The sequence below is a fragment of the Ptychodera flava genome, chromosome 3 (assembly GCF_041260155.1).
Source record: "Ptychodera flava strain L36383 chromosome 3, AS_Pfla_20210202, whole genome shotgun sequence".
NCBI lineage: Eukaryota > Metazoa > Hemichordata > Enteropneusta > Ptychoderidae > Ptychodera > Ptychodera flava.
In genome coordinates this window covers 17,123,169-17,135,717 of record NC_091930.1, presented here as the reverse complement: position 1 = coordinate 17,135,717, position 12,549 = coordinate 17,123,169, and the positions used below count along the sequence as shown (strand labels likewise).

General features: G+C 40.9%; 1 protein-coding gene across 1 annotated transcript; it reads right to left on the bottom strand.

The window, feature by feature from the left end:
* Positions 1 to 1,432: 1,432 nt before the first annotated feature.
* LOC139129648 (cell adhesion molecule 3-like) lies at positions 1,433 to 12,034 on the bottom strand. Its single transcript, XM_070695313.1, has 8 exons — positions 11,798 to 12,034; positions 9,948 to 10,011; positions 8,369 to 8,534; positions 7,777 to 7,910; positions 7,268 to 7,564; positions 6,599 to 6,886; positions 5,684 to 5,824; positions 1,433 to 4,779 (listed from the first exon to the last, which is right to left on the bottom strand). Exons 2-8 carry the CDS (start codon positions 10,000 to 10,002, stop codon positions 4,133 to 4,135), a joined length of 1,728 nt encoding a protein of 575 aa, XP_070551414.1. The 5' UTR covers positions 10,003 to 10,011; positions 11,798 to 12,034; the 3' UTR covers positions 1,433 to 4,132.
* Positions 12,035 to 12,549: the final 515 nt, after the last annotated feature.

The window sequence follows — 12,549 nt, the reverse complement described above, 5'->3', positions numbered from 1 at the left end:
CAAGACTTTAGAAATCTTACGAAATATTATCGATAACAGGGAGTAACAGTAAAAGATCGGAATACATGTACCGGGAAGTCGGTAGATAAATTTACCACCGTAATGCGGACAATCGTTGTGTTGCCAATTGTACAACAGTACAGTCCTTCCTCAAAAAAAACACAACACAACACAAAACAACAACAACGACGACAACAACAAAAACAACAACCGCACAAACACGTACACAACAACGTTTATAAAGAAATGACGGTGGCTCTTGCAAGGTGGTTGCAGTGTGAGGGCGTACTTTACATTCGTTGGCACGATAATTTGTTGACATTCTATTTATTTGCACGCTGGGTGCCCTTTCGATGAAAATTTTGCATTTTGCTCTAACCGGAACAAAAAATGATCGAAAAATCGTACAGTGTAATGATCACGATCATAAAATATATTTCTTGATACTTTCATTTTCTAATGCAACGCGATATCGGAAATGCCAATGGGAATTGACCCGCTAATACTAGATTACGAGCTATTACAGGAAGTTGAGCTGACGAACTCAAGTACCGCTAAACATCTTAGAAGGGAGAGCAGCGCCACAGTTAGGTCAACTCATTCATAGAAAGGGTCTTGAGAGATCCACACCACCGGTGTGGGCCACCGTAAATTTTCGCCTCAGAATGATTCAACCATAGGGATCAATAAATTTCCCATCCGCTCATTGTATGCTTGCACTGTCTAAATGTTTTAATTAACTTGCATTCATGGCTTTTCTGTTTCAATTTCACGTCGTATCGATTCTGGAGGAATTGTGTTCACGTGCACCGTAACATGGGGAAAACTGAAGGCCAATTAGCATAAATTATCGATGTGTTTGGCATTCTTTTTGTTTGTTGTTTTGTAGAAGACCCTTTCTTGTTCTCCTCCGCAGATTACGTCGAAATGATTTACCTTCACCTTGAAATCGTCGACGGAGATTGTATTAGAGGTCCAATGCAATTTGGTAATTGCTGACCTAACCCTGACATCGAGGTAAAATGCGCTTTGGGGTGAGATATTTGGACTCAAATGTTGATTCAATTCCTTTCTGATCTATCATTTGTTGGGGCTCACAAAGGTGTGGTTTCCTAATGCAGTAAAAGCCCATATCCCTTCAGAGGGTAGAATTCAGAGAAAACCAGGAGAGAATATGAAGATATTTTGAGGTCAAAAATTTCAAGAGTTATAGCTAGTGGGGTTCAATGTATAATAAATTCACCATAATAGTTTTTCGAAAATCGAAACTTTGTTTTTCGCACTGTGACCCCAGATTTTTACTCTTTATTTGGTGAGAGAATGGTTGAAAGTTTTACCCTAGAAATGTTTAAGTCTTTTACTTTCGAGACGCATACTACCTTAATTCATTTGTCAGCAATGACAATGCTTATATAACACTAAACATTGTGTTGTCGATGAATGGGCTAATACTCTTTATTACTGTATATACTTTACGAACAAGAATATTGAATAAAATTCTCTAAGTATATGTCAATCGTCCCCTGAACGGACAAAGTGACAACGCAGTCAAACTTAAAAAAAGAAAATTAATTGTGGATTTATTGCTTGAAATGGATATTACAATTTTTTACAAAAAATGAACAAGCGCTAAGGAATATAACATCCTATTAAAACCAATAGCTGAATGACCGTGACAAACTACTTGAATGAGCGAGCAACTTACATTCAAATTAATTCATTTCAAAATAAACACTGTACAAGGCGAAAGACAGTCGGCAAATCGTTATTGAAAATAGATATCTGCAGATTGATTTTCAAAGATCTCGATATTTCTAATAATTCTAAGTCAGTCGGTACTGTCTCTAAGGTTTTGATATGATACATTAAATGCGATAACTTGCAATTTTCACATTTTTAAAATCTTTGGGAGAAAGAAAACCACATTCTGTAATCATCGAGAACTCTACTGTTATAATTTTCAATTGTATGATCATAAACTTCTTTAAAAAGCAGTTTGAGTTGCTTGAGCTAAATGATATTCTCAGAAATGTGAAATTTGTGCAAATGATCGAATTCACTCTTTGTAATGGCGATTTTAACTATTATCTGAAATACTAAGACTACGGTTTTACCCGAATGTTTTTTGTCCTTGAGAAAATATATCTGGGGCATTTCATCTTTGCCATTTGTAACATGTTGTTGTGTTCAACACTATCATTTTCCCAAACGTCCGACCCTGTATTTGTCAAGTTGAGGTTGAAAGTAACATGATTGGAACTAATTTGGTATAATTGGATGGTGAATTAATGTCTGTGTAATCTACAAATGTAAACTCATATGCTTTTCTTTTTCAGTTATACACTTGTTATCATGTGTAACTTGCAATATTGAAACATTCAGCTATAGGACACCTAACACTTTTGATAAATTTGAAAAATATAAAGATCACATTATCCCAAATTAGTTCCAATCGTGTTAAGTTCTGCCATACTGAGACCCTGTATTGATAAAACATCTAATTGTTCAAAAGCCTCTTGACTTCCTGTTTTTTAATTCTTTCTTTATATACATAATCACTTTTCCTTGATTTTTGATTCCTGACGTTCTGATCTGCTGGAATGTTGTTTAATATAGACGGCACACTGTGCGTCTTTTGAATGTTATCGTCCAAGGTGGCATTAAACTGAATCATGACGTCATGCTTACGTCACAGTGTCCTCTGTACACGACACGGAATCATAAAAATATATATCAAAATCTGTGAAAATTTGGCACTTAATAAGTATAATACATTGAAAGCATACATAAGCTTAACTGCAATATTTCATCTCAGATAACAAGATAGCCTGTACAGGAATGGAAATCTCTTGTTTCTATCAAAAGTCGAAGTCAACGAGAGATCACAGTAAATTTTCCCGTGGCTACTGTCGAATGATGCCCTCTTGAGATCTCTTTAAAATATGTTATTTTACAATATTTACAATTACTACGCCTGGTACGTCTACAAGGTGAATGGAAATTTGAAGACTAACGAATGATGAAAAGTGTACACAGTTAACCAACCCGAGGGCAAATTCAACTTAACACCCCTATGTACACAACGCCCATAACATGGCTTCGCTGTACTTTCAAGAAAAAACTATTTAAATTATCCAAAAAGTACCAAAAATATAAATAAAGACAAACGGAGCTTATAAAAACATTTTTGAACATCTCGTATGATTACCATTCATCCTCGAAGGTTGAAACCCGTTGAAAAATCCGTAACTAGTCAATCAGGTGATCACGTGATACTATTGTCCTGTCAAGCCAGAGAGGACGAAGATACGTTTCTTCTGTACTTTTAACCCTCCCGATAAAACTTGTTCAGAAGATTTCATTTCATGGAAGGAGAACACGATTAAACAATCTGTTAAAGCATCTGTGAGTCAATCTATGAAATTTGTTTGATGAGTTTATTTTATTTCGTTTGAAATTTTGCATATAAAATATCAGTATTTGTTGCCGTTTGAAAGAAGTTTGTACCCTGCACAACTATTCAACGAAGCTGGCGCTCTGCATAATGGTAATAACGTTATCTCTTTCGATATTACGTGGACATCTGTGATAGCATTGAGAGTAGCAAGAGTGTCACTGTACTGCACAGTGTTTCTCACAGACTAGAGTCAGATCGATTACACATAAGACAGGTACAATGAAAGTAGATTAACCGCATATCAATTGGCACCGACCTAAAACGACAAATTCATGAACTGCCGTGATAGAATGTTGATGTCCGGATGTCGTGATAAATATGAATCCATCAGATCAACTTCTGTAAACTATTAGTGATGGGAGGAAAGTTGATTGAACTAAAAGCACCAAGCAAGCATTCTTGAGAGACCAACACAGTGGTGGCGTTTGTTATAAGCGTTGTTGTCCTTTCTTTGAATCATGCACATCCCCACCCAAACCCGAGTGGTTGAGTGCTCTGCTCCAAGAACTGCCCCGTTGAGGGATGAAGCATTCACACACCAAGGAAATCTCCTCAGCGAACAACGGTCTTATGGCTTTCCCCTCTTTCTATTATCAAAACGTTGGCTGAGCTCGATGCAGAATATCTGAGTTGCATAGTCGCTAAAGTATGCTTAAAGAGAAGGTGAAATGCGTTCTAGTCATTTTCTGTCCTTTCATCTGCCTTAATGCCTTCATCAGGCGATCGGTCCCGTTTGTGTTTAGAGTCACGTGACCGCTTCTTGCGTCGTTTCTTTTTAGATTTCTTGTAGAGATCTTCGTTTGGTAGCGTCATGGATCGTTCCAACTCCTCCATTTCATGACGTTGCATTTCCAACTCTGCCCTCTTGAAATACTCGCCGGGTGACAGTGACACTCGGTCTGGCCTTCTTGGTCTTCTCGTCTCGCTCTGAGATCTCGGCGTCTCTTTGGCGGTCTCGTTGTCGGCGCTGTTTCTCTTGGGTGACTCGGATCGTGACCTGTGCTCCGCGGGAGGCGTTGGCGGCCTTTTCTTGACGGTGACGGGAGTCAAGTAACCGTCATTGGAGCCCGGCTCCTTGCCTTTGGCTTCACTGCTGTCTTTGTGGCGATCTTTCTTATCGTCCCGGTGATGGCGCGCGTCGCCGTTCGGACTCACAACGTTGTGCTTGAGGACACGTGACTTGTCCTTCCTCCTGTGTCGTCTGCTGCGTCTGTGGTCGTCCTCGTGGTGTACGTAGTAGTTTACGCCGCTTTGTGGGTTCCCAGCGCCCTGCATACTGCTGATGACGGCCAACTTAGTCTGTTTTCTCAAAATCTTCTTTCCTGTAACAAAAGAATATCCCGTCAAAGATTCTTCAAAGCGAAAACTTGAATAATAGGTAAGAATACGGCTGGGGAACAGATATCCGGACTTTCAAATTCTTACAATCTTTTCTTGTTATTTACCACTTGTGTTGGAATGATTTTGAAGTTCTTGGAGTAAATGTAAATTTCAGAGTCTTAATTTGTGAAAATGTAACATTAAAGAGAGAGGGGTCGTCGGAATTCGGCTCAAAGGTTGCCAGGGAGCACTACGACCGATGTAAACACTGCATCTCGGGTACGGGTACATTGGCGATTGATGAAAGTTAAAACATGTTTGTTAACAATGAATATCGTAAAATTTAAATGTGGCAGCTATGTTGACGTGATGCATCTAGATATCATGCATAAAATACATTGTTTTGTAAACAAGAAAATCGCACATGCGCAGTTCCGACGACTCTTGCCTTTAAATTTGTCCCTTATAGAGTTAAGGCGGCAGCCATTTTAAATTTCAAATTTAGTTTAATTTTAAGGTACTGATTTTTCTGGTATCAACATTGCAAGGTGATAGGTTTGAGCAAAGGTTTAAGTCTTTCACTTTTGGAGACACATAGAACCTAAATTGAAATATATTGCACGTGTTTCTGCTTTAGCAATCTGTATAATTACATGTAAATACATCGGTCTGCTGAAATTTCACCACCATATACACTTCTTTAGTTAGCATGGAAGGATAAGTACACAAATTTAGTCAAAGTAGGTTATGCCAGACCACGTGATTGGCAGAGTCCTCTCATTGTGGATGTCGACCTATATGTCTCACTGTAAGTTGAAATTAGGAAGCGGTCATTAATGATTTCGACTCAGTTTAATGTTTGAAAATACAGGGGCATGTAACATCATAGCATAATAAATCGCTTACTTTGCTGTTCCCTGTTGTATTTCCTGTAACAGCAATACACTGTGATTGGGATTATGCAGCAGACGATGAGGACGATGAATAGGACGAGGCCGCCAATAGCGGCGATGAACTTGAAACTGAAGCCTTCGTCCACGGGAGCACCTAGAAATTGATGACAGAAAGGAAGTTGACTTGAATGAAAGCGGACAATTCTCTCTCTCTCTCTCTCTCTCTCTCTCTCTCTCTCTCTCTCTCTCTCTCTCTCTCTCGATTATAAATAATTGTACATGTTGTTGTTCGAGCACACTCTGATTTGACAAGTTAAGTTGGTGCTTCGGGTAATATTACCACAGATTAGCAATTAATATAACACATTGTTGTTGTTTACCTTGCTGTCCGTTGATGTTGACTATATTATGTTACCCAACACTGGGTACTATGTGTTGCCTGACTAATGTAAGCGACACACTGCCCACTAAGGGCGCATTACATAATATGAGAACTTTAATTTTCAAAAGAAATGCTGCGAATTTTTCACAAGTAAAAATTATTGATTTGGACACTAAGATAACGGTGAGCACAGTCCCTCCACCCCCTAAGGGACTGTTCGCTGAGTCAAAACAATACAGACGTTCAAATCTATTTGCAAAGAGTCGGGTCTTATAGAACCACTTTATGTACACGCCTTGGAACTGAAAGTTTCATACCTTTTAATAAGGCTTTAAGGAATTTGGTAAATTATATATTGTTCATGTCTCCTGAATGACTTTATTCTTGAATTTTGTAAGTGTGAATCAGGCAACCAGATAAAAAATTGATGACAGCCAATCAGAGTCCTTTATTCTGTGCTGAACTAACACGATTTCTAAATTCTGGCGACAAAATATCACAAGTTGAATATCAAATACTGCAGAAAATACATTGTCGTGTACTTACTGACGATGGTTATGGTTGCCGTAGCATAGCGGGTATCGATTTTGTTGCGAGCGACGCAGCGAAGTTCGCCTCCGTCCATGTTCTTCTCCCCGCTGATGACCGTCAGCGAGTTGTCGTTCTGGTCGAAGCGAAACCGTCTGTCCGTGTCGTTGATCCGCTGGGTCTGGTACTGCCACAGGTATGACGTCACTGGCGGGTCGCCGTTGGCGTTGCATTCGAATCTGGCGCCCTTTCCCTCGGCGATCTCCATGGTGACGGGGACGACGGTCACAACGATGCGGGGTATGACTGTTGGTTGACAAGGACGCAAAGGATGAAAAAAATAGTGATAAAAAAGTGTGCATGAGGCAGTTACTGACTGTTATCAACCCTTCAGTCTGCTGAAAATTAATGCAGCCTCTAGGCGACATCAATAACATTGTGTACCCGATAATTCTGTAGTTTCTCACTGTATGGCGGGATCCTAAAATTTCTCGATAAAATTAGCTCTTTTCGCACATATGTTTGAAAAAACCCAACTAATAAATGTACAAGTCAGCGGAGATTGAAAAATATCAGGAAAAAAGATGCATTTTATGATGTTTCAAAATAATCTGAAACTAAATCAAGATTCCAATGATCTTATCAGGCTATAGTATTTCGCGCCATTTCCTGTCTCACGAGACTTACGTTCAATATCAAGTGCTGGGAGGGAACATCGCTTGGCGCTGGTGTAAGTCGGGTGGCGGCCCGTGCAAGTGTACACTTTCCCTTGTCTCTCGGCCGTCAACTCTATGTCTAGCGAAATGCTGACGTCATTGCTTGTCTCTGTCGTGGTTGAGACCAAATCCCTGCCTCCGGAACTCCAGGTGAGAGCCACCTTCGGGTCACCGCCGGTGGACTGGCACACGAGGCTGACATCATCGCCCTCTTGAAGGTCCGCCGTGTCAATGGAACACGATGGATCTGTTGTAGGCGCAATTGCGTCTGTGGAGACAATAACCAGCAACCAATTATTATAATGGCGGGAAAGATTTACTTTCAGACGAGGTGAAGACAACCGAACAAGCCAAAGAAATATGAATGATTGTCGTTCTAGTGGAGGTGAACATAATGATAAATGCTCGTGAACAATCTCTCTCTCTCTCTCTCTCTCTCTCTCTCTCTCTCTCTCTCTCTCTCTCTCTCTCTCTCCTTACCTTGAACAACAATATTGCGTCTTTCAACCTCGAGGGTGTCAGCACTACAGATGTAGGTACCGGCGTGAGCTTTCCGAATGTCGATGATTTGTAAATTGTACACCCCTGTACTGACATCTCCGATAACAGTATACCTGAATAATTGACAAAAAATGATGTCAGTAGCGTTCCCTTTTACTTGTCTTTAACTCTGTATTCATAGGGCTCTCTTAATGGCCGTGTCCATGCCAGCTGACGGCATCACAGAGGGCAGCGCAGAGCTCTAAATTCTTTCTCTCCTTCCGTCCCAAAATAGCAGTAACGAAAATCTGCCCTAATAAACCAACGCCAAATACACATTCTCTCTCTCTCTCTCTCTCTCTCTCTCTCTCTCTCTCTCTCTCTCTCTCTCTCTCTCATACAAGCACAAACATATACATTACCACTCTCCTTTTACTATTTCAATTTTACGTCCTACAGTATATGCAAGACGGAGGCGGCTTTGTAGGCCACAGGGCGTGCGCCACCAGCAGTGTGGGCAACCATGACCTATCGTTCGGGACGACGGAGTAGCGCGTGTCGTCATTTTCCGGCATTGCGACAAGCCACTCACCTGGCGTTATCTGTAACCGTCCCTGAGATGATTTCCCGTCCCTCAGTGATGTGCTCGGTGCCGTGTATCCACCTGACCACGGTGGAGTTGTCTGCCACCGTGCAGGTGAACAACACGTCATAACCCTCCAAGACCACTGTAGGGTTCGTTTCTATTTGAAGTGTCACTGAAAAAAACCATTAAAATAGCAAATACGATGAAAATGATAAGAATATGGTTGTAAGCGTTTGGGTGTACAGCATCGAAAACTGCCAGGAGATACAAAACCTTCCCATTTTAGTATCATTAACATTTTAGGTGAGTTGTTAAATTCATTTTCAATTTTGTTACAAATTTCTGAAATTTCAACTGTCTTCTCCATCGACCATTTTTAGTTTCCATGAAGTGTGTTATAGCGTGTCTTCAAAGTTCAAGGTTTACATCGTAAACGATAGTCAACTGTTTTCGATGGAAGAGCTGCACTGCAATGGATATTTTTAGGGCATCTTAGGGATACTTTTGTTCAGTTTTATCACTCGTTTCAAAATCGTCGTCGATGAGAAAGTATGTTTTGTCTGAATGCACTGTATTCACAAGTCGATTTTCACGAGACTAATTTTCTATATTGACTAAAGAAGGCATTTCAATTTTTAGATATTCCCTATGTAACACCATTCACCACGACCACTTTCCTCGGTAAAAACATCGGCCATTCTCAGCTCAACGGCCTCATCATTTATGACAATTGTTTGAAAAATAACAAGGTCAGCGACAAATAATAAAAATTGTCATATTGGAAGGCAATTAATATTTCCACAGCATAAACACAGTAATTGCAAAATACTAAAGCTAGGTGAGTAAATGTAACCGAGTACTCATGATATATAGAGATTGTACTAAAGCTATCATGATATCGACATGGTCCATTGGCGAGAAATATTTCTAATTAATAGCGTTGTGTCATGTAGGCTTTTACAAGAACGTAAAGACTACCAATATGCTATATATCTGTGGGTTGTCATGGTGACTGAAAGCGTCTGTTACCATCACTTGATCCGATATAATTGCTATGATCTCTCCAACTAAAATTACACTGTGTGAGTCAAGTCGTTAACGGTGTTTACGAACGACTTTGTAACCGTGCATAAATTCCACTTTCTATTTTCAATGCTGTGTGTCGTACTGAAGTGGAGACTTATAAATTTGTGAACTATGGTCCATTACACAGACTTGACAAATGGAGTATCGAACATGTTGTGTTTCCCTGACCACAAATGACCGCGCCTTTTCATCGCCATGACGAACGCGCTGTCGTCACTCCCAGTTGATAAACGCGACGCGACAACGGGTAACAGTTATCATAAAGATTAGCAATGCTATTGTAACCGTGAAAGCAGATTTTTCAAAGTAAAAATCGCTGACAAAAACGAGTGAATTCCCCTGGCATCTCCTCGCGGAAAGCCACTCTATAGACACGCACGTGAGATCAATGAATATTTACAATATCATATTCACACCCGTTTTTGTCTCTGCCGTCAAAATCAGTCTACCACCACTGCCTTGAATCACCAACACCAAAAGAGCAAATATCTTGGCTTACCTGTAACCATCACCGCAGCAACGGAGAGCACGGTGTATAGCGTGACCTTTGACATGGTGTCAACCTGTCAAACAAGAGGTCAACAAGAAGAATTACGACGGGGATTTAAAAGGGTGACCGACAATGGACGATTGAATCTCTCGTCTGTTTGTAGCTTCAAGACAATCTGCTTGTGTCACTTAACATCGCTAACTACATTAACTTCAACAAGCACAGTTTCCTTAGCGATGACCTTAAATATGAATTGACATCACTTTTGACTTCACTGGTTCTGTTTGCTTCCTTCAGAAAACCTTTGTTAACGGATTGACCCTCCTTAATCACGGGACTGCGGCTAACGTAATGACCTCGGCATTGTGTTGTCAATGGACGCTATTGTCGCATCAGAGCGTAGGCAGAGGGTTGTACTATGTATGGCTTCGGATTCTGAGTACTATCGCCATGATCAAAGCGAAAATTCTGCCCGCAAGTAAAGAGCTAGGCAACCTCACCAGGTGTCTCGTCTCAGACACACAGAGTGGGCCGTCTTCGAAAAGAAACGGTGAACAAACACGCCAACCCCCCTACATATACTTACACCGCTGTTGTCCGAGTTTTGAATTACAGCGATCTAAAAAAGCAAACGAAACACAAAACTTCGCACACAACATGTGCAAATTTCAGTGGCGCTTTTTTTGTGATCTTTACCAGCTCTGTAATATCCGTTTGTGATTTCAACTTATTGCCAGTGTTCAGTCATGTAGGCAGAAGTGTCAAATTAAAAACGTACTCCGCTTTCCAGTTTTAGCCCCGATGTCTCTAAATATGTTTTGGCATGGAGCCCTCTCCGCAAGCTCCACAGTTTTTGATCACGTTGGCGTGTTTTGGCATACGCTTCACTGTGTTCGTATTTCCATGGCTTCGCATTCTCCCGCATCAATGGAAAGCAAATATAAACAGGCAAATAACTACAGCCACGCTTTTCAATTTTGCGAATACCATTAGAGTTGGAGGAGGGACTGTGCCAGTACTTGAGATGGCATATCCACAGCAAACTCAAGCATGGTCCAACCCTTCACACATCAAGAGTCGCTGTGTGACCCCCGTGTGTCTTGTTACCGCTAAGCAATCCTGGCCTTTTGAAAGTGATTTAAATGGCACAAAGGGTTTGCTTTGTGAATACGCAACGCCGACGGCTGATCTTAACAACAGTCGTAAAAAGAGAAAAATGGCGAATTGACTTCATTTGGAGAAGCCCTCTTAGACATCGAAACTTTAGCCTGACTTCATTGATTACTGCCCATCGGTTATCAAGACACACAGTCGGGGTCTGGGTCTGTGCGCAGGGTGGTACAGAGAATTGTCCGGGCAAAATCTCTGTCATTTGTCTTGACCAGGCACTTAAATCGATTGCAGGGCCAATCTCAGCGTGGCTGTGCATTGGTTCCATACAAAAGAAGACGCCATGCATATAAACCGGTTTTTATGTTGTCCTACATGCAGGGGCAATGGCCGACCGATTCTGCATTCGGTTAACAGTGCGACAAATTAAACGACGCGTCTTTCCTCGATCAACGAATTCGGTAACATGCGACACGTACGGTGCCGTCTAACGCAACATGTAGTGGTTCGACATGGCGAACAAATACATATTACCGAATTTGCATGCTTGTATTCTTATGGTGTACTGCTTTCTGAAAAGCATTATTCAAACTACAGTACAAGTATATATGTCCCAGGGCAGTCCTTTGGTCAGGCAACATAAAACAAACACAGCATATTATTCATATTATGAAAGGAATATTTGATCAAGTTCATTCAACGGAAGACCAAATCTCCAATATCCGATAGCAGTGAAGACAGTCACTCACCTGAGTTGCCGTCGTTTCTCTTGAAGCCAATCAATTTTTAACCAGCGCTTTTACGTGAGTTTCGCTCCGTCGGAATCGTTATAAACTGCCGAAATTGACGACCGACACCATATCATTGTCGTTGCTTCTCAAGCTGTTTTCTCCCGCGGTTATCGTGCTGGGAGTATGTGTGCGCTGGTTGTGTGTTTTGCTCAGTTGCTAGGATGACCTACCAGGTACTGCGCATGTGCTGGGTGTGCGTACGTCTTTCCTTGGCTGTGCTCGAGCGAAGGTTACTGTACGTGACGTCACAAACAAGCGAAAGTACTGTACGCCGTTATATACTCCCCACAGTTTCTTGCAGTGTCCATTCTTTCGTTTTTGTCCGGAAATGTGTCATGCAATTTTCGCGATAAAATTTTATGCCACCAGTATGCGATTGAACATTGACTTATTTAGGCCTGCGCTTTTTTGATTTTAGTAATTTTTAGAGAGCTAAATTTTACAGGCAAGACACAAATATTTAAGTCAATTCAGTTTAAAGCGTTAGTTGTAGTGCCATTTTCTCTCTGCATTTGGAGATCAATTTTTTTAGTTGTCGTTTAAGTAGCGCGTTCGTTACAAACAATTAGGACAACTAAAGACCATTAACAGACTATCGCTAAACACCTCATAGGTCACGCAAAGAGCCACGGTTTTCTGTTAACATTTGAAAAGACAACAAAAGATGAACGGGCAATGACGGTTGTGAAATTCATAAGTATTCCATAATA